The following is a 22,744-nucleotide window of genomic DNA, read 5'->3' on the forward strand; positions in this document are numbered from 1 at the left end:
GCACAGCAAAGAAGTTTTTCTTACTCAGTACATCAGGTTGCATAATACCATCCAAATTTAGAGGACAGATCAAAAAAGCAGTGCCTCAGAGAATATCAGGGTGTGTGCCAGCCTTCCAAAAAATGCATGGGAGGTTGACTGCTTCTTGTTGTGGAAAGGAGATTTGCAGGTGGACTCTGAAATGGTAACAATCAGTTTACTCTCATCAGCTTTTTCCTCCAAAATTTTCTCTCAGGGATCATATTTGGAAGACTTGAACCTGTTCATACCAGTGAAATTCAGCTGACTTTGGGCAGAACTGTTTCTGGATGCATTAGGGCCCAATGAAGATGCATTACTTATTATTCCAAAGGAAATGAGTGCCTGCTATTTACTTGAGTGTGCAAGTCTATCTCCTGCAGAGGGTCACTTCCTTTTCTGTAATGGTTACAACAGCAAGAACAACAGTTTTACTTTATTAAATCATGAGAGTCAAGGAACAGGAATTGAAAATGTTTGCTATTCCTGTCTCCTTACAGCTGATAATGCTACTAGAGAAGACAGAAGCAGGGGAAGACGTGGTAGCTGAATGTCTTCTCTTTCTGACATTTAGCTAACAAGCTAAAAAAAAATAGCTTTGCCTCAAAGTCTCTTGGCATTCCTCAGTACTGTCCCACATCCTCAACATGGAAGCTGTTAAAAGTTAATATCCACTGCAAAAAAATTGCAAGGAGAATAGATTCAGTTAATCTTGTCTTATAATATATGGCACAGATTAATTGATAATCAGTGCAGCTGTACTGATTTAACCAGCTGCCATAACTTTTGGCAATGCTACTAATAATAGGAAGAATATCTAAAAGTTGGAAGGTTAGATAACAGATCACCCTATGTTGTATCCAACGTATAAGCTTATTATACTATTTATCATCACCACAATAGGGTAAAGATATTTTAGAACAAACAGACTTTAAAGTAATTCCCTCCCTCAATTTTATTATAAAAGCTAATTCCTTCCCTCCACCCCTTTGAAAGACACTTAACACTCACTGAAAAAAGCAAAAATAAAACAACCCATACCCACTCAGTTTGTAAAACTTACACAGTACATCAAGAAAGCACTTGCACAAAATTAAGACAAATTTTATCCAAGTGGAAGCCATGCTTGCACACACATAAAAGTGAAACACAGCTGAATAAATCTACAGTATCACAGCACGGTTTTGCATTCCTGGACCTTACCTTTGAAGAAAGGGATGTAATGATGTCTGAATGTAGATGTAGGGCTTGGGTGTTGGGGCAGGGAGATGCAGCTACTGGTACCAAGACTCTGAGTACCAGCTGGGGGCAACAGAGAGTAAGTGAAAATAAACTATTTAGTTCACTTACTGAAAGCCACAAATTACAACGCCGTCCTTTTTTTTTTCAGGAACATTTTCCTCCTGATGCTTAGAAAACATAGTCTATATTTAAGACTTCATCTTTCGCTGGTTATTGCTAAGAACATGACAGTGGCCACACTACGGGGTTGGCCAAGGGACAGGGGCTTTCTGCAGACAGAGAGAGTGTCCCATAAACTGTAACGCATCAGAAAATATTCCAGAAAAGGCACCACGAAAAGCATGGCTGCACTCAGGGGAAAACCTGCATATTCAAAAGCTGCAAGAGGGAATGATAAATGCTCAAAATGGATCTCATGAAATGAAATGGGTAGAGCCTTGTCTCTGCTGAGAACTGCGCCACAAGTGGGTCCAGTTCTCACTGCCAGCAGTGCACACCGGTAGGATTTAGTTCACAATGCACCAGGGCGCTCCAGTGCAGAGCTAATTCAAGTATTTGAAGAAACATCCTGAAGTTATTCAAGCTTTAAAAGTTAGACATATGATTAAGTACCTTGAAAACCATTCTCAAAAGTCATCTTTGTTTGCTGTGCTGTAATAATGTCCTGAAAACATATTTTGGAGGACTAATGGCAATTATTAAAAGTGGTGATTATGATGATTATCTTCTAAAGTTTCAATGAAGCTGTAAAACATTAGAATTCATTTGGAAATAAATCCTTTTATCTTTCCTTATTGCTTTAACAGTGTGCTGCTAAGCCTAGGCATGACAGACCTTCAGGAGAAACTATCTTTCCTCTCTCTAATAGGTCTTTTTATAGTCAAACTCATTTCCACTTTGTCAAAGATTTTACATAGTAAAAATATTCAATTCCTGCAAAAACCATTTCTGTTACCTATAAAATCTTCATTTCCCTGGAAAGATTAAGAACTCACAATTTTCCAAACTAGTTTATAATTATAATGTATCCCCAATGTTAATTAAAAGACACCAAGAAAATAATACAAATGATCTATGTTCTCCACCAGAAGGATGGAGTTGAGAAAAAAACAGAATTAATTTTGAGCAATTTTATTGATTATTTCCATGGATAAAACTCTGTGCAAATCCCAAATATGAATGGGCTTTTGTAAGGCATGCAAAGGTCAAAAGGAGGTGATCCCTCCTCTCTGACAAGAGCACCAGCACAGTTGCTACTACAGCCCAAAGCTGCAATAAACACTGCTGTAAACTTCTCGACTAAATCAACCTGGCCTTCAAACTCCAGCCACTAGAATCACTAATCACTCCTCCAGCTCTTCCCCTGTGGAGAGGAGACATGAACCATGACCCTGTGATACAAGAAGGGATACGAAATCACTCAATCACCCTCTTGTGTGTATTCACCGCTACTGTGCCACACCTCGAAAGAGCTGCAGATTGAATATGTACCTTCAGGCAAGATGGGACCAGGATTAAGTCCTTTAAACTATTCTATCTTGTATCTACATAAAATCAAATTTTTTTAAATGCCTATTTTTGTTTTCTTCGATGCATGTTCCTGAAGCACTTGTTTCCTTTCTTCCCATGGGATTCTCTGATTACAGTAAATAAATCACTGCAATTAACTGCTATTCCACCTTAAACTCCTGTCCCCTGGAGTCTATTCTACTTGCATCATAAAACCAAGTCATGGAAAAATCTAGAGAACAAGTAAGGCTGCTTTTTGATTACCTGGTCTGCTGTAATGCTGAGGAGAATGGGAGGTTGGGGTGTAGCGACCATAGCCCAGCGAGCCAGCAGAGCTCGGGCTTGATGTTCTGTACTGCTTGAAAGATCTGTCATCTTGGTCACCCTTAGAGGAAGACACAAAATACACATCATTAGGGAAGAGAAATGACTTCTGAAACAGGCAGAGTATGCCATTTTGCATGTTTCTGTGCTGTGAGGATGGAAGTGGTTGTCCTAAGATTCCATGCAATCCCAGTGAAATGAGGTGGCTTTCAGCACCTCCACCTCAACGTGACTGAAAGAGCTCTGCCAAGTATCAGAGAACGGTCATGTTACCAGGAAATTCAGCACATACATGAATTTAAAATTACAATATAATTTGAAAAGAACATACATAGGTGGGTGGAAGATGAGATCAGGTTAGCATGAGAGCATTATGACCACTTTGTGCCCCTATGAATGGGTGCATGATGGTTATAGACAACACAAAAATCAGCATTTGTTGGTTTCATTAAATCACAAAACCAACTGTATAAATTGCCCAATGTACCACACTGTAACACAGTCATTATGCTACGAAATACATATAAACACTCATATACAGCAATAGCATTAATACTGCAGCATTGTGCAAAGCAAGTAAGACAATTCAAGTCCCACTAAACCTGTGGTTTCAATCAGTTAAAACCATGTACACCCATTCCAAGCCTCTCACTCCCTACAGCTAGTTAAACTGCAACTACAATTTGCATGTCTTCTTAACAGTAAAAGCCTTACTGAGTGAAATAGATGTGGAAGTGACTTTTTGTAAAATAGCTACATGAGCAAATTCAAATTTCTTGCTTCTTTTAAGACAAGTGAGAATCGGTTTGAGTTAGCTTCAAATTGGAACAAATCAACCTAAACTGCAGATGCTCCTTTATGGAAAGACATACTCCAAAAAATGCTTCCCTTCCCCTATCCCAGTAGAAATGAGTAAAGATATGCTATACCATAGCAGGTGTTAGTCACTTATGAATATGGGGACACCCTTCAGCATCTGTGTGACTCCCACTGGATTCTTCATCATTTAAACACACAGTAGACCCTACTTGGCCCCATGATCATCACCCAGATTCCTATGAGGACAACTTAATTATATCCATACATTCATCTTTAGATGGGATTATCCTTGACTCTACAGAGATGTACAATATTCCCACACCATCGGTTTTCCTCCTGTGGTCCAGGTGTGCTCCATCTCTTCAACCTCACCCCAGGCCCACTGACTGCCTTTTCAAAAGTGGAAAATCAGTTTTGTATAGTGGTCAGCAGCATTACTGCTTTAATATCAAGTTTAGGAGAAATCATGAAAAAGCAGAGAACAACTGATGCCTTCCCAAGCACGCAGCATTCTGTGGACATTCTGCCACCAACTCTATGTCCAGTTTGAGATGTTTCCCTCCCAAAGTAGTTACATTATTTACTACCCACTCTAACCTTTGTGAAGAGAGTTACAAGTAGTATTGCAATGTCTCTACAAAGTCTTGTGATGATATTTAAATATCATATGAGTGTTAGCTAATGGTCTGTGATGTGTCCAATTGTATGATACAGTGGAATTTTCCTCTAATAAAAATCTCTGCAACAAAACTGGTGACAAGTTTGCAGATGATGATGCTCATGCACCTGATAATGGACTCTCCAGAGAAAGATAGCAAGCACGGAGAAGCTGGATAACGTGAGAGTATTCATGTAACACAAATCATGGCAGCCCCAACCTCCACACCAGTATCACTTTTGGAATTTACGAATATTGGCACTTTGTTAACTCGTATGTCATTTAAAGGAAATTATTATAATCTTCCAAAACACCAAGTCTTCATATTGTTTCAGACCTTACCTTTTGTGTACTTTGTATCTCTGTAAGAAACAATCTAGTTCATGAAACCCAGTATTAAATAAAGCACGCTTTTATTTTTAAACTATCAATTAAATTACACCTCTATTGGTTAACTTCTCTGTTTAACTAGTGGTTAAAGTAACAGTTTGTGATTTACAGTCCTTAATGACAATTTGCAGTTTTCCATGATTACCAAATTTTGCAGTACATAAACTGGGATAATGGAGAAATTAGTCAGACTCCTGATATGTAATTGAGTATGTAATCTGGGAAACTATGTGAAATGCTTTCACTGCTTCCAAAGTGATGTTTCTTGAAGCAATGACTAGTTTTGATCATTAATGCACATCAAAGGACACTGATCTAGAACTTCAGGTATGTGCAAATGATTTAACAGTATGTGAGCACAAATAGTATAAGTAGTTTAACTATTTGTGGAATAAAAAAGAGAAATAAAAAGAAGAGAAAGCTTTGCCAAGCATCAGTTCAAGTCAACTCATGCTGGCAGCTTTAAATGTAAACATAAATCATATTTCTCAATATAATTTATTAAGTAGAGCTTGAAGAAGTGACCACCATACCACCTTTATTTTGGAAAGCAGAAACATGGATGACAGTGGAGACAGATGCATACAGATGACAATCCAGAAGCAGAGTACTTATCGAACACAAGTAACACTGTGAAAAGCATAAATTATAAACCCCATGCACTGTAGAGGCAGGAGGCAAACCCCACACTTCAGATGCTGCTGGTTATCAGTATGACCAGGTTTATGCACCACAGAATGGGTCAGAATAGGAGAACAAAGGCATTGGGGATTACCTCAGTAGGTGTTGGAGAGAGCAACTGAGGTGACTGCAAACAGCAACACACAACAAATTAGTGATACAAATTCATGCATGAGGTTACTTGTGAGAAGAACTACTTTAAAAATATCACTATCCATGATACACATGATACAGTTAGGAAAAACACCTGTCAATTAAGTTAGGGCATTTTTTCTTATTATCCGTTTTTAAGTACATAAGGAATAATATATAAATAATTTCATATTAGTCTTTTAGGGATTTCTCTACTACAAAGTCTTGGGGTCTGGTGAGGCCAGTCCTGTGCCACAGAGAGTGCTGCTAGTAGCAAACTGCCATTTAAAACAACTGCCTGAAAACTACACACAAGCTCTAATTAAATCTGCACTGAAGGACCTCCAGAATCAGGACTAGAACTTGCTGTTTTAAGGAAAAACAAAATATCTGCACTATTTGATTTTCGATTAAACATCATGTGATTTGACCATTTGATGCTCATTTTCCTTTCAAAATTAAATGCTATGTTTGGCTAGCTGAGCAAATCTAGTGAAACTATCGCAGCTGCAGGTAGTAGCCAGGATGCTGAAATTTGGAAGACAGGGTTTGGGTTTTTTTTTCCTCTGGCAATATACAGGATATAAATATTTGGGGCGCCAGGAAAATGTGCACATAGGATTGCAAGCATAGCCCAGAATAACAGTGGAGCAGGTGCAATGACTGAGTCCTCACAGGAATGGGGTAGAAGGTTGTTTGGTCTATGCACCTCTGCCAAGCCTAGGTGTCACCAGGCAGTTGAAGAGGGCCACAAACATTATCAGCACCAACAAATTTTGACAGAGAAAGGAAATGCTTATGCTCCATAGGTTCAGTATTAGGCAGCAGCTTTTAGTTTTGTGAAATCAGAGACCTAAGTGCCATTTAAAGCCTTTATCAAATACAATTTTAATTCTTTTTGGATACATTATAATGGAGCTACTGTGGTTCAGCATTGGGCAGAGAGGGTTTGGAAGAAAGTCTGTAAAGCCTAACATACGTGCTGCACTTCACCTGACAGTAGTATTGAGACTTTAGTGGTACTGATTAAGTTTAAAAGGTATAAGTGATAGCAGAACTAGGGCTAGTAAAAATATTATGGCTATCAATTATAGGATTTATTTCTACCCGTTCACTTATAGAGAACAAAGCTGACTTCCATTCTAGACTGTATATATCTTGCTAATACCTATCATATAGAAAAGGTTTGATTTGTAAAAATGTAGCTAAAATTTTAAAAGAAATCAGAAAGTCAAATGAAAGGTACATATGTTGAAAGAAGAAAAGCTAACTTGCATGACAGGAGTTACATACAAGTATGTTTTGCAAACACAGAATTACTATTAGTTATTAGTATGTTAAATTAGATTTCATTAGCACAAACTGTATCATATTAGCTCTGCATACAAAAAGGCTGAAGTGCGTGCATGACATGAGGGTGAACTTTAGTAAGGGACAGTTGAAAGAAATTTGTACATAGGAAAGTGATACCACTGTTGTGTTACCAAAATAACATGGTACACTTAAAAAAAAAAAAAAAATCATGGAAGACATTTGGCTTCACTTCTGATTTTTGCATTATAATTAGCAATGGCTCCTGTTTCCTACCGCATGCAGAAACTACTCTCATGGAAAAACATATTTTAATTACATGTCATCTCTTTAAAAAATGATCACAGAAAGCAATTCTTTCATTTCCACAAACTAAAAAGTGAAATGAACATGTTGGTCTTGTTTGATTTTTTTTGGAAGGCCTTGTGAATGAATGGATGACATGACTCAATTAACTGAAGCTATAAAAGTTACATTTTTTAAAGAAGTTATGCACATGTTTGGTAGTGTTCAGCAACATGTTCAATGATGCACATAAAACCTGAAACTCATAGAAAAAAAATACCCATATTTCAGTACCTCCCCGTAACTATGCCTGTCATCTGAAGAGTAACTGATATATGGAGAATAGGAGATCATATCTGGGCGGTCAATGTTATAGATGGCTTTATTTTTAGGAAGAGCAGCCAAATCCCTGTAGTCAAGAATTTCATCTCCAAGCTTTGCCTAAGAAAAGGAGGAAAGAAAGCAGTGAGAACAAGAAAGAATATGATCAGGATGCAATCAGACAAGGACAGATAAGCATAGGTAGAAAAGTCATCATCATAATAAATCACCTTTTGTGTTTGTGCACATATAAATATCTTGTATTTACTACACAGTGCAAAATATTACTGCTGTTTTCTTTTGTCACTTTGTCACTTTGCCACTGACATTTGGCTAACAGGAGTAGCATGGCATCATTCCAATTCCCTGGTTATATCCCACTTACTCCTGTCTGCACAAACAGATACACGAGACAGATATTGCAATGTTTTTCAGGCAAAACAACCTTAATTTTGAAGTGGTTTCACTGTGCAGAATTCCCCTACTGTAAGCAGTAGTGAATAATCAAATAAGTATTTCCAACGTATACTTCTCCATATGCTTAAAAATATTAGTCAGGTCTTTAATCTTTCCCATTCAAGTAGTGTCTCACAGCTTCACTTCCTTTCCTGACTATGCCTAAGTAGCCCTTAATTCTGGGTCACAAACCAACAGATGATGGATTTGCAGCATGGTGGATGAGATGGAAGATCACAGATGCCAATCAAGTAAAGTTCAAATCATGTCATAAGACTCACAGAGCCAACAGAGGGAAAGGGCTGTGTTGCTCCCCATTCTCCTCTTACTACACTTATTTCAAAAGTGTAATTATCAAACTGCCACATTTGCACAGATTATCTTTCCTATAATTGCACCAAAACTGTATCCAGCACATACTATCTTGTAGATACGATTACAAGTTGGCCACATTGAGAGTGGAGAAATAGGCAGCATAATTGCCTCATTCCCAGTTCACATTTTGCAGAATGATAAGTTCTATTTTGGCAGCAAAATGATGAGTGAATCTTGCTGTTCTCTGAAAATATCAGTAGGATCAGCTATAAAACTGTAATAATGTTTTCCACATGCAAAAATACAAAAAGTATCTAGGATTTATGTGTGTAGTAATTATACTTTTTCTTAGTATGAGCTAAGAAAATTTTAATAGATTTTCCAAGGAAGTTTTCTATCAGGTTAATCATACAGGAAAAATTTACTCTGATAATTTTCAGTCATCCTTTTTTCTAAAACAATGCATGACTTTGTTCAAACTTAAACTACATGGAAAGAAGGAAGATTCCTCTTAACTAAGAAAGTGCAACAAAGCTGCCATAAACATCACATATTCCCATCCTCAAAAGTAATGAAAAAATGTGTTTTAACCAAATATGTGATTCTTCATCAATCTATAGGTCTCCCCTTCCTTCCAGCTACTTTAAGAAGCTAAAGAGCAAAGAAATAGCCCCTTAATAAAAATAAGTCCCTCCCTACTGAGAAGTCAGTGGCAAGCTCTGATGCAGAGACAGGTAATGCAAAGGTAAGGAGTCTGTTCATCACATCTGTTCCAGGAACACTTTGGCAGCATTGCACCTAGAAGAAAGGCCAAGGAGGCTGTGATTTCATTTTTAAGGTATCCAGGCTTGTGAGCATTATTCTAGTGAGTCCAAAGAAGTTCAGAACTGGGAATATTTAAACGTGAATTACAGGCTTTTTGCCTCCATCTCTCCATGTAGATGTGCAACTTCCCACTAGACTTAGAACTGTCAGGAGTAAAATTTATGTAGCTATGTAATACCTTTCAGTTTAGATATAAAGATGTAGGTAAATTTGGATGAAAAAACACCTTAGGGATACAGTTGTTTTCTAAACACTCAATTCACCAGACATTCAATCTACACTGTGTTTTTATTTTATTTGTTTCACCTACTTTCAATTATGTGAGTGGAATTCAAATCTGCTAAGGAAGGCTCAAATTACAGCTTAGAAGCTTTAAGCCAGTTCTTCAATAATCTGGTATTTTGGATTCTGTTAAAACCATGCTCTAAGTTTAGAGTATCTTTTTCATTTGGAATATGTAATTTTACAATTGTATAATTGTGAATATGATCTGTATAAAAATAGTGTGATTTCTACTCCTTGTATAAGAGAACATACAACACAGACATTTAAACTAACCTAAACCTTCCAGCTGGATATATTAAGTTGGAGCACCTAACTCTCTCTTAATAAAATTTAGTAAAGCATAAAGCAGGACTTTTATTTAAATCTTATTTAATGGCATAATTTAGAAATCAACTAATTTTTGAGTGGTATTTAAGGGCTCTGAGGCCATGTCAGCACTAGGGCAACTTTCAGTCTGGATATAATGAAGCCATCACTAAAGATCATGAAAAGACACCCAGTATTACCTTCAAAAGGCACTGGCCTGTGCCCTCTCAGTGCAAGAAGATACCAATGCCTGTTATCAGTAGAAGAAGAAAAAGTGGTATGGCTTTAATAAACCAGTTGTATGAACCACATTCAGATCCAGTCGAAATACACTTTTCTTCTTCTTAGATGACAACTCAGCTGTGACCCAGAAACACGCCTGCCCTGAGATGGGATGTTGTTCAGAACGACTGCATTGCTCTGACTTGATGCCTTTGAAAGTGTGAGCACGACAAATTCAGAGTTCCTAAGCTTTAACTGTTTTTCCTAGATTCCCTTTTGTCCAACACAGTACTTCACAGAGTTCACCAGTTGGCAAGGCACAGTTTTACTATGGGTTTTAGTGACCTAAATCTATGCTCCTGCTGAAAGATGCTGTCCTGAGTGCAGCATCCAACTCTGCCTTCTACGGTAGCACTAGAAGACATGTAGACAACTGGTTCTTTTTTTTTAACCTCTTTTTGTTGTCTGGGTTTTTTTCCTGGGTTATTTTTTAGCTCAGTCTGGTCTCAAATTTGACTGATCACACCTCTGTGTACCCACTAGTACTAGCACCAAAGAGGAGATGAGAAGACATGACCAAAGAGGGACAGGGCTACATAGTGTGTAGGACCTTTCTTTCAGTGGAAGCATGAATTTATGTTTGGCAAAACCAATCACAAAAGCACACAAGACAAATCTTGAACATGCCTGTACATCATAACACTCCTGTAAGAGAAAGCAGATGTAGAAAAGCCAAGGAACCATTTTGGTAATACAGAATTCATTTACATGTTTTTAATTCTTTTTACTTTCCTATTTGTGAAAGCCAGAATTGGATTTAATCAATCTCACAGCTTTGAAAATTAAGCAGAGACAAGACAGATAGAGTAAGAACTTGTTCTCCTCTGGGGAATCTTTTTTTCCAGTTGACTCATACTTGCTAGACAACTTTATTCTTTCATAGTCGCAGCTGTATATTACAGTAACAAATATTAGAGTTGTGTGCTGATTTAATGATAGCCTTCAAAAACAAGTCCTTGACTTTTAACAGCCTGTGAAGTGTATTTAAAACTGTAATCACAAACATGAAGAAAAATAGTACCACCCTACAGTCAGATAACTGTCACTAAAAACACATAAATCTTAGAAGAATGGTCATGCTGATAAAAACAATGAGATGGTTCATGGCCAGAGAAATAGAGATCATCTGGCCAAAAGAAGTGCTTACATGATAATAGGCTCCCAGCACAATGAATTGTCTTCACAATGACATTTTTTTACTGGAGTATACCACTGGTATTCACCAGCACTGGAGCTCAGAAACACTAACAAGCATTTAGATAAGGGACAGTTCTTCCACTTTGAGTTCAGTCTTGCTCAGATAAAGGGTATATGGCATTCAAAATAACTTTTACTTGAAGGAAGAAGATCCAAGGCATTTTTTTGCTTGTCCTAGTGTAGTAGATAAAAGCCCTCAATATTTGTAAAATTACCTCTCTGGAAGGCAATTCCATCTCCAGCAATTTTCTCAGCATATGGCCCTAACTGATGAGAACAATCCATCTACCAAAGGGATACTTGGCCAGAACATAGAAATGTCCTGAAATACTGAAGCTCTTCAAGAAATATTTGTATGGATCATGCCACACTTGCAGATATTTTTTACCTATTGTTGAGAATTTGGCCATGAACATTACCTACAGCAATTTTGATCTTTTATTGAAAAAAGACTTATCGTAAGATTTTACAATACCTGTTATTTTGAATTCTCTCTCTGGGCTTTCCAGAGCTAGCACTTCTTAAACCATAAACACGTCAAAGCTCCTCTGAGGTTAGGGACTGGCATTTGGCAAGGCGAGAGTCCGGCAATCACATGCATGAGTGTTTTCATAAGCAATCAGATGCAGGCTCAAGAGCTCAATTTAGACAAGTTGTGTTCAAATCTAAGCTTGTAATCTACCTGTGGGCTGTACTGTTTACTTAAACTTTTCTTTTTAGAAAGCACTGTGGTATTCTGCATGCTTTGGTATAAGCCAGCTCTAGTTGTAATTCAAGTGCTATAAATACACCACCAAAAATTAGAGGAAACTGCCAGTATTCTGTTATGGCAAATGCAGTATTCAAACATTTTAAACTTGAGAAAGTAAATTCCATTTTAGAGGAATCACCAACTGCAGTGGTTTGGAGACACTAACTTTCCATACAACGTGCTAAACTGTAGAAGGAAGCACAGGATTTTCCCCATCCCACAGAACGAATTTCACCATGAAATACTCACATAGATCACACGGCTTGGGGAACCTGATGTACTTGAAGCAGGTACAGAAATAATACTCTCAGAAGAAGTCCTTGTTTCCTATGGTAGGAGAAGAGAAGTAGATAGGAAATAGAGGAGAGAGAAAGATAATGCAACTGTTATTTCAGAAAGAACATAAAAGACATTTAATTTAATTTAACCTTTACCTCTCAAAAATGACATATTATAGAGAGCTCAAAACATACAGGCACAAAGTTAAATATAAAAGAACACTTTTGCAATCAATCAAATTAACCTTTTGAAAATGCAAAAATTGCATGACTTTCTTTTCCCCTTTCTTCAGAACGAAATAGGCTGGATCACTTCTGGGGTGAGAGGACAGCCTTTGGGCACTACCAGGGACAGGTCAAGTTACAAGATGATACAGTAGCAGCATTTTTACTCCAAGGTTATGCCATCAAACCATTCTACATTGTGTCTGGAACATGTGATGCTACTGTGCCATTCACTCATAGCAAACATGACATCCTGCAGAGCATCCTGCATCAGAGAGCCCATAGGATAGCTACCCTCCTTCACTGACTGTAAGACTACCAGATTAATTTTAATACTCAACCAATTTTGCTCTGTTTTCAATCATTCTGGCATTCAGTGTGACACTTATTGCTTTATTTTTGGTAGATTCCTTTATGATGAAAAATATAATTACTTTTAAATAACAAAGGGCTGTGAGATGCAATTGTATTAACCACAAGTGAACAGACCTGTCATTCGTGACTGAAGTTTAAACAAATCTTGCTATGAAATTGATGGGTTTATAACCTCTTTTACCTAGATATGTTAATTCTGGGAAAATTTTCTTGCCCATCTATGGAAAAACCTGTCCTTGATTGCAAAGAATGTATTTTTCCATGCACTCAGAATGACCACAATTTACTGTCTCTCTGAAAACTGACACTTGTTACTTGGAGGTTACAACTATTCAAACCCCTAAAAGAATTTTAGCAATATTAAGCTGTCAGGTCAATGTAGCATCCTTCTTACTACTTCAGTTTTGAAGTATTTACTAGCTTTTAGAGCAATATGTAAATATATCTGTACTGTTTTGTGATAACAGACCAAACAAACTAAATTGTCACGAGTATCCTTCTACTGACCTTCTTTAGCCCAAACAGTCCTGTGGCTTCTCTTGAGTCAATATGTGGAGATATGTAGCCATATAAAAAACATTCAGTTTAATTGTTTTGGCATGTCTGACTAGGATTTTGGAATTTCATCCTTCTAATTTTCAGTTGTCTTGCACAGAGGCTCTGCAAACACTCAGAAGGTCCAAGGGAGCAAGCATGGAAATATCTGAGAAATACTTGTGGCTGCTCTCAGGATGATCATTTAACATGGCCAGTGTATTTAAATGCCTCTCCTGCATAGTTAAAGTACTTTTCAGTTTTCCAGAACTCGTGTAAATGATATGAAAGTGTCATCAATGCACTAATGTAATGTACAAATCAATTCTCCTTCACAATGTCCTTACAGGAAACCCAATGCAGAGGAGAAAAATAACTGAAGAAAACTGCACTATTCCAATGCTTTAAACCCTGTTAAAGTCAAATCATAGTTTTGGATTAAGCTCAGGATTCCGTAGATAAAGCTTCAGAGCTTCTTTCTGTGTCCTGGGCATAGTCTTGGGCAGTTGGCTCTAGGTGGCCATGCTTGAGCAGGGAGGTTAGACAGGATGACCCCCAGAGGTCCCTTTCAAGTTCTGGGTCTTCCCCTGGTTCTTCTGTCATTGGCTGTAACATGCTGCTTCCCTGGCATCCAGTGAGACCCATCCCAGTCTCCCACCTTTGAGTCCTCCCCCAGAAAACCCAGCATGAGTCTTGCATGTTTCCAGTAACCCCTCTGAACAATGGCTCACTGTCCAAGTGGAAATTAGTAACAAGTGGTGTCCTCCAAGGGTCCGTACTGGGACCAGTAGTGCTTAGTATCTTCATCCATGACAGGGACAGTGGGATTGAGCGCATCCTTGGCAAACCTGCAGAGGACACCCAGCTGGTGTGACATCCAGATGCCACCCAGAAGGACCTTGATAGACTTGGGGAGTGGGGCCATGCAAACCTCATGAAGTTCAATAAGGCCAAGTGCAAGGTCCTGCACCTGGGTCAGGGCAATCCTCAATATCACAACCACAAACCGAGCGGTGAAGGGAGAAGGAGAAGGACTCGGAGGGTACTGGTGGCTAAAGAATTGCATATGAGCCATTCCACATCTCACACATCTTTTATTCTCTGCATGATCACCTCTTTTAGCATGCCCAGTCCACGCTTGCTGAACATAATCTCCTATCTTTTTCAATAAAAACACAACTCTGTTGACTCTATTGCCTCTGTTAGTTCTTTTCTCCGTACTACACATTTTTCTTCTTCTTCCGCCTACCTCTTTTTCCTTTATGCCTTTTTATAATCCTTACTTTCTCTTGATGCTTTAATTTCTTCTGTCTTTTCCAGCTTCATGCCTTCTGCTTACAATCTCACTCTCCCATCATTTGTCTTTATGCTGTCACTCTTTTTCACAACTTCTTTTTCCCCTTCATTCCATCTCTAAAGCTTTGGAGCATGCTGCTGCTTACTCCTTTTGCCTTTATCACCTACTTTAATTACATGCTGTGCATATATCTATACTTAGGAAGATAACTTGAAAACAACAATCTGCAAGGTTGATCAGCAAATTTCTCAAGCAATAGACCCCTTTCCAAAGTTTACAAGTTATGTTGAGAAGTTCATTATTACCCTCTTTGAAACAGCATCCTTCCTTCTGACTTTATTTTTTCAATAAGGAGTAGAAAGACCATAAAAAGAGGATAAACTCAAAGACAAACATATACTCAGGAAGATTATTTCATATTCACAGCTTGTCATGAAGAACACCAGAGCAATCACTTTCCAAAAACATGGGTACAAAAAACATAGCCAAGATCCTTCAGGGTAAAACCCCCCAAAATTTTTTTTCAAACTGTAATTTAGTCAAAGTTTCACTTGCTAACACACCAGATTCGTAAACAATCTTTTTATAGCTGCTGCCTGCTGTTCAGATTGTCCCATGTGCCTTCCTGCAAGCCTTGAACCAGAGCAGAGTTTTTCTGAACAAGGATACCAAGGGTACCACTTGGAGCATCAGAGAACATCAGAAGTGAAAAAACCCCATACACAGCCTCCGCATTAAATGAGATAGCTATAACTCACTCCCACCACTTCAGAGGGATCATTAATTTTTCATTTCCTAGGGGCAGCTTATTCATCTGCTAACCTTGTAATTCAAGTTGCCAGAACTCCCCCCTTTTCCTCTTGCACATGGACAGGTGCACAAATCATCCAACTTAAGGAGGTACTTAAAGCCAGAGATTAAATTAAGTTGGGACTGGCTTGCCAACATTTTACAAACAAAAAATAAAAAAGAAACTCCAAGGAAGGATTTTTTTTGTAAAAACAAATAAAGTGAAAACCCTCTGATCTTTTAAGTTCAGAGCCACATAAAAAGAGAAGAGGTCATGCACTGATCACATCATACTCAGACAGAAGTTAAAAATTAGCTTTTTTTTCTTCTTCATATTTTCATATTTTTTCTTATTCAGCTTATCATGTAACTCTTAGGTCAGCATTCTCCTGAAGTTGTAGCTTTAATCACTAAGTAAAGGTAGAATATTTACATTGCATTATTACATTATATTAACCTACAAGATCCCTGTCTTTTAAAATTTAAAATTACCGTTGTGAAAAAATTCCAAACCCTTCCCTCCATGCCTGCTGCAAAAAAAGTTTAGAGAATAATATAACAATCAAATAACACTGGGTAAAAATACAGTCTTTTACCTTGTTTTTTTCTTCAGCCTTTGCAGCCTGTCTACAAGCTGGATGCCAAATGGATGTTCCTGGAAAGAAAATTTAAAGATCTGCTTAATTCAGTTCCCCAATAAGAATCTTAAAAAGTTCAAAATAAGAACCTTATTAGAGCCTCCTATAAGGTTTTCTAAGACACAGTATACTGACTATTTCCCCTGCTAATGCATGGATACTTTCAAAGCTAAAACTGACACCCTCTCAATACCAGTAAGCCTGATCACATACATTTAAAAGATAAGGTGCACTTCAGAAAGCTATGTATGTTTCAATATGGGAGATCAACATCAAAACCTGAGTCCTAAAAAGTGTGATATGGGATCTCTGGAGTTCTTCCAGTCCAACCTCCTGCTCAGGGCAGGTTCCATTGCAGCAGGAAGGGCTGTGTCCAGCTGGGTTCTGCATATCTCCAAGGATGGAGATCCCACAGCATCTCTGGGCAACCTGCTTCACTCTCATGGTAGTTTTTTCCCTTATATATAGCTAGAATTTTCTGCACTCTTATTATCCATATTCTTGTAATAGTTTGGCCCAGGTCATACAAAGTAGCACATTGTGATGGGATGGAATAGCATTGCAGCATGAATAGCTGAATATGAATAGCTGAAAATCCAGTCTGTCTTTCTGACCCCGCCACTGTTCTGATCTTGCACTTCTATATGTTTGTCACTCGTTAATTAAATACTAAGGAACAAGTTCAGGGCCATATCCATCCTGCAGGAAGCAGGAAATGGAGAATGATCCAATTCTCTATTGAATGTAAGTATTGCATGTAAGAGGATTATGAAGAGATATAAGTAAACTTTGAGTGTCAGATAGAAACTTAATAGTTTTGCAGTGGTCAGTAAGGATAAAACGTATTTTAAGAAGCTGAAGAGAGTGTTCAAAACTTAAGTGTTCAGTGGAAGCAGAATGTGTAGAATGATATAAAATAAAATAATTATTTGTAAATTTTAATAGTAAGAAGGAACCTTTATCTTTATGCCAGTCAGTTCAGACAAGCCACAAACTAAAGCTCAGAACAGTTAAATAATGGGAATGCACTGCAAATTCTGCCTGACTAAATGGGAAATTGAGAACTTTTGTGTAATAAATATTTAATGTTTATACTGGGTGGAGAGCACCAAAGTTATTGGAAATGCTTTGTTTTCACAGCAGTTTGATAGTTTTCTAACTAGTGGATTTTGGAAACAAGATAGCAACAGAAAGCCTATTTCCCAGAAGACAGATGGAGATAATTAGAATTTATTTCACAAAAATAACCTAGATGAACTCAGACTCTTGCAGTATAAGAGTATAAGTACCAGATAAATTATGTTTACTGAAGTTAGTGAAGTTTTTTGGTACTGAACCACTAAGAAGTATATTTAAAACACCTTTAAATTTAATGCTAAGTTGTCTTCCAGTTGCAGCGGGTCTGAACTTGCCCCGTATTTCCCATAAACTGATGCAAATCTTTCCAATGGATTTAATAAGTATTTAGCTAATCTTTTTTCTTTTTTTGTTTGTTTTTTTAATAAAATTACTCCTGTTTGTAGTGAAACAACACTGGCTGGGAAACTTTGTCACACAGAAGAGAAAGAGTCCTTTCACCCAAAAGTCATCTGTTGGATAACCACTGACACTTTCTGCTAAGGAACATGCAACACCTGAAGGAATTTTACAGTAGTTTATTAAGAGGATGAAGAACAAGTTATAAAACTCTGACTTTTTTTATTATCTAACACATCAGGTAAGGCAGTCCAAATAACTAATCATATATCTTTCATGGCATTAGCATCAGTTTCTAATGGAAACTGCTCTTTATGTGAGGCAAAAAGTGTATGATAGTAAGCTAGCAGGAACATTTCATGCACCAGAAAATAGAGTAAGATGGGTCCTAATTATTAGGACCCAAGCATACTTTGTGGTTATTTGAACTAATAATCAGCACAAAACTTAACAAATATCCTCCCCTGTAACAAACTGAACTTAAAAAGAAGATTGACTTGCAAATGGGTTTCAAACGGTTTGAAATCTAGAAACAAATTTGTAGTTTGATATACTTTCTTAAAGCATTGATTTGGCATGGGATTTTAGTACTGCTAAACTGCTTTGCAATTGGGAGAGCCACAGCATTTTCTGGCTCCTGAGGGAGAATCCATGAGCACAAACAAGGATCATTATGTCCTTTAATGAGCTAGTTCTTGTTGCAAACCAAAGTGGCAACAGAATTGTCATTTTTAATAACATAGTGAATTATAAATAGATCTTACTGAGACCACTGTTGTGTTTTAAATAAAGTCTAACTTTTCCAGCTTAAGGAAAGATTTCAAAGTACACTTCTAGAAAACTGTGGACAATTGTGAAGTTGTTAATACAGATCTGGGCAAGTATGTTATTTTAGGATAATACCCCAGCCTTGCAGTTCCCACATCCTACCGAGTTTCTCTTTTCCATTTTCCTTTGAAAAGATAATGCCAGTCAAAGACATATGCAAAAGCCTTCATCTTCTCTGGTGTTTGACCCTGTATTTAACTGTGTAGTCAGTTTTCTTTGATCAAGTTAGTACAGTTGCTACATATGAAGGATTTTAGCTCATATCTATTCTAAATAACACTTTTTTCCCTTGCATACTTTATTGTGCAAGTCCTTCACTATTACCCCTGAAAGTCCCTGACAAGAAACATAGCATTTCTCCTGGGCAACCTTATGGCTGCATAAGGTACAGGCACATTGTGTGGCAAGGGCTTCAGCGCCATGGCATCCTCCTCTCCACCCTCTGAGGGCACTTTTCCACCTCTTTTCCACCCTCTGAGGTCTGAGGGGAACTCAGGTAAGGACCTTCGGATTTTCTCTTCCTACCCAAGCGGGCAATGAGTACAGAACTGCTCTTTGGGTGGCAACAGCAGCTTTAGGAAACCTGCTCTTATCCATGTGTGTTAACTTTCAACCGGATCATTCTTTCTATGATTCACACTTGCTACTGGATTTGAACTGAGAAAAAAGTAATAGGTAAGAGTCAACAAGGGTTTGCCTTTGCTTTTCCTTAGCATACATATTGCACTCTTTGCTTTCTTTGGTAGTTATGAAGTGAGAATAAGTGCAAAACAGCTCAGTCATGCTAGCAGGTGTGGGTAAGGGGTCCAGTGTAACTATTTTATTTTTTGTTTGTTTGTTTTTACCTTGAAGATACATTTCTTCTCCTTCTGCAAACATCTGATTGCACCTGACACATCGTGCGCAGGTTGGGTGATAATGTTTTTCTCCTGCCTGTTTGGAAAAAAGGGTAGAGATGATTAAGCATATCGATCAATTTAGCAGTTTCACTATGAGAAGGTTTTCTTTCATCCTCTTGATTATGACTAATTAGTGTAAACCAGTTAATGACAATTAGTTCAACAATCTCCTACAACCACAATGTCAATTTTTTATTCTAGACAATTTGTGATTTAAAATGTAATTAGGGTCCTGCCTACACACACACACAAAAAAAGTTCATGTGCAATAGTTAAGTTTCTGAATTTACAGAATGGGAATGAATTTATATAGTGAGCACATTTTTGCTGTAAACAACCATTCTGTGCACCAAGTGTGGGGCAGCTTAGAACTTACCTGCACAAGGAAGTTGGGGGGTCATAACCTTGAGCACTGATTTGCAACTCAATCATAAATTCATCCTGATTCAACTGAATATATAATCTTAATGCTCAGCAAGAAGCATCCTGTGCAAGCAATGTTTGTAGCTGCTTTGGAAGTGTCTTGCAGGTACTAAAGGGTTTCCATGAGGAATGTGTGTGGTGTTTCTACAGGACTGTAAGTTCAGAGCTGACACTTTGGGGTACGGTGCACTGACTCCCTCATGAATTCAAGACAAGAGCTTTGCCAGTGGCTCTGAGATTAATTCACATAATTTAATACTACCATTTTCACTGACTGGAATGAGAACAGGACTGAGCCCTCAATTGTTAAGAACAGCTTAGTAACTCACCAATTTTCATATATTTAAATTCCCCATTACCTTATAATCCTGTTAATTTAAAGTGTTTAACCACTGACCTCATTGTGTTTTTCAAAATGAGGTATCTACCTGCTGCAAAGGAACAAGGGCCTTTTTACATCAGAACATCAATATGTAACACAGATGAGGGTGAAGTTAACCTCAAATGACTATCAGGAAAAACAAAACAAAACAAAACAAAAAACCCCCAAGATTCTTGGATCGAGAGATTTATGCAGGACTCAATTTTGGTAGCTTGGCCAAAATTCAACTCTATGGGTGACTGTGGGCAAACATGTTGGCTCTGGTTCCTACAGGTAAGGACAGAAGCATCATAAGGTAATGTTGCCTTGAGCCAGTGACAAAAATAGTATTCTTCTGAGTGAAAAGCACTGGCCAGTCCCTCCAAACCACAATCCTATCCCATCTTTCAGATGACACTTACAAAACAGAGTTCAACAGCCCAAAGTTGGCTCTTGCACATGCTCCCAGCACTCCTCACTCTTCCAAATCTCTACAGAGCTGAAAGCCAAATCTTGGCATCTCCTTCCTCCTCTTTGACCCCACTCTTCTGTGCTAGCCATGGTTTAAATGGCTTAAGGTCAATGCCACTTCCATTAAAAACAAAAGCCAGGAGACCAAGTAACTCTAAAGCTTAGCAAACTTGGTAAACTAGGTTTAACTTAAGGTTAAGCTAAGTCTGACTTCCACAGAAATTATCCTGAAGTTAAAAATAAGCACATTTTGGTCAATGTAGAATGTCTCATAATCTGCTTATCTGAAAAGGGTTGACAGTGCTGCTAGGATTGTGCATGTCTTTAAGAAACTACTGTGAAGTACTGCCCCACTGTCTTCAGGATGTAAATATGCTCCACAGCACCGCACTGTAAATCCCTCTTCCATTAATCTGGAAATTTAACCCTGTTAATATAAGGATGATTTGTCTTACTCTTTCTCACTGACTGGATGTCAAAGCTTTCAGAGGCATTTATATTATAGAATGTAGTTTGTGTCTGGGAGCTATTTTGCTGTTCACAATATCAATCATAGGAGTGCAGTAAATTTAGGTTAAAGAATCTCTGGTTTTACTTCATCAGTGCTCACTTGATTCACTCCTGAAACCCGGCTGCAGCATTTTAAATTAGCAATAAAGAAGAGCAACACATCACATCAGAATTGCTATTTTGAAAACAGCTTTGCTCCAGTTCATTTTTTTTATGGTGTCATTTGTGCAGACTTCAGAGTGATTTTTGCAACTTTAGACATGGAAGATGGTCACTACTAACTGTGATGACACCTTTAAAGTATCAGACCATGAACTATCAGTATTGGGCTTAAACCTCAGGTTTACAACTGCTTGCTCAGGCGCAGGTGTTTAGTCACAGAAGGGTATTTAAGTATCCCCAGATAAACCTATGTTTGGAATATCAAGCTGAAAAGCAATATCATTTCCCTTGGAAGGTCTGTAGTGCACAAGCATTACTAATGCAATGCCTAGCCTCAATAATTCAACCGATTTAGCATGGCTGATACAATTCCCAGGCTAACACTCTCTAGGGGAATTCAATTACTTCTTTGCTAAAATAAACTGCCAGAACACATTCTCAGGTAACCTGGATGCATCGTAGAACAAAATCTATTTCCCCAAATTTAACAGTACAACCAAATACATAATTTTAATTCACTCCGCGTAGTCAGTAATATCAACTAGCTGTAGAATGGCACAGAGAGACCTCTTCTATAAATTAGACACAATAATAACAGAAAAATTAAGGGAGAAACGTGTAGTGATCCTTTTGCTGATGATCACAGCAGGATAACTCCAACGGATTTTGCATAATTACCTCTAAATTAAAATGGAACAAACTCAAAAATTTTCTGCAAGTCTAAGCACTGACAGTGGCTTTCGTTGTCACTCTTTTTTTATTTTGTCCTCCTTCTAATCAAAAGCACAGAAGACAAGACGTGGCAGATTCTTCATCACTTGGAAGTATTTAAAATAGATCACTCTATCTTTCTAAACAAGAGGTGCTAGCTGAATCTGAGGCTAGGGAGTTGCAGGAATTAACTAATACTATTTCTTGATATGTTTATACAGTTAGCCTGATTAGATATCATATATTCAAACCTAGGACTTGGGTGTGAATCATACACTCCCTTGGGTACATACCAAGGAGGCTCTCATCAATGCCCCTTTCTCCTTTCTCTTCAATTTCAGAGGCTTCACCTCATGGATGAATAATCAGTTCCAGCAGAACCCAGACATCTTAAAAACTTAGGGCAGCAACTGTTTTATGTTTGCAGTTTAGTTGTAATAATGGCCTCATTATTTTTTCTTTTCCTGGTTATATTTATGTGAGGTAATTCAATGCAGCAAACAAGTTTCTAACCATATGGTTACTTTTTCTTTGCACAGTTTGATTGCTTAGTTTGACAGATTGTTGTCTCAGTGTTTAATAAAATATCATCACACACATAGCACAGAAGAAGCCACATTCATCTCTGAAAGCTCTCCTATGGCTTAAGCTGTAGATTGT

The 22,744-nt window shown here is 37.8% G+C and overlaps 1 protein-coding gene across 15 annotated transcripts in view; it reads right to left on the reverse strand.

The window, feature by feature from the left end:
* ABLIM2 (actin binding LIM protein family member 2) overlaps positions 1–22,744 on the reverse strand; it is a 141,739-nt gene that overhangs the window by 36,263 nt on the left and 82,732 nt on the right. For 5 of the 15 annotated variants that reach the window (XM_017828039.1, XM_017828029.1, XM_017828032.1 and 2 more), the window contains exons 7-13: positions 19,393–19,480; positions 16,202–16,260; positions 12,357–12,434; positions 7,664–7,810; positions 5,736–5,768; positions 3,034–3,154; positions 1,222–1,320 (exon numbers count right to left, since the gene is read on the reverse strand). In XM_017828039.1, coding sequence (XP_017683528.1) covers positions 1,222–1,320; positions 3,034–3,154; positions 5,736–5,768; positions 7,664–7,810; positions 12,357–12,434; positions 16,202–16,260; positions 19,393–19,480 — 625 coding nt within the window. The remainder of the gene's footprint in view (positions 1–1,221; positions 1,321–3,033; positions 3,155–5,735; positions 5,769–7,663; positions 7,811–12,356; positions 12,435–16,201; positions 16,261–19,392; positions 19,481–22,744) is intronic. The other 10 variants (XM_017828040.1, XM_017828038.1, XM_017828037.1 and 7 more) reach the window with 4 other exon arrangements.

Source organism: Lepidothrix coronata, unplaced genomic scaffold (genome assembly GCF_001604755.1).
Source record: "Lepidothrix coronata isolate B3197 unplaced genomic scaffold, Lepidothrix_coronata-1.0 Scaffold145, whole genome shotgun sequence".
In the NCBI taxonomy this organism is placed as follows: domain Eukaryota; kingdom Metazoa; phylum Chordata; class Aves; order Passeriformes; family Pipridae; genus Lepidothrix; species Lepidothrix coronata.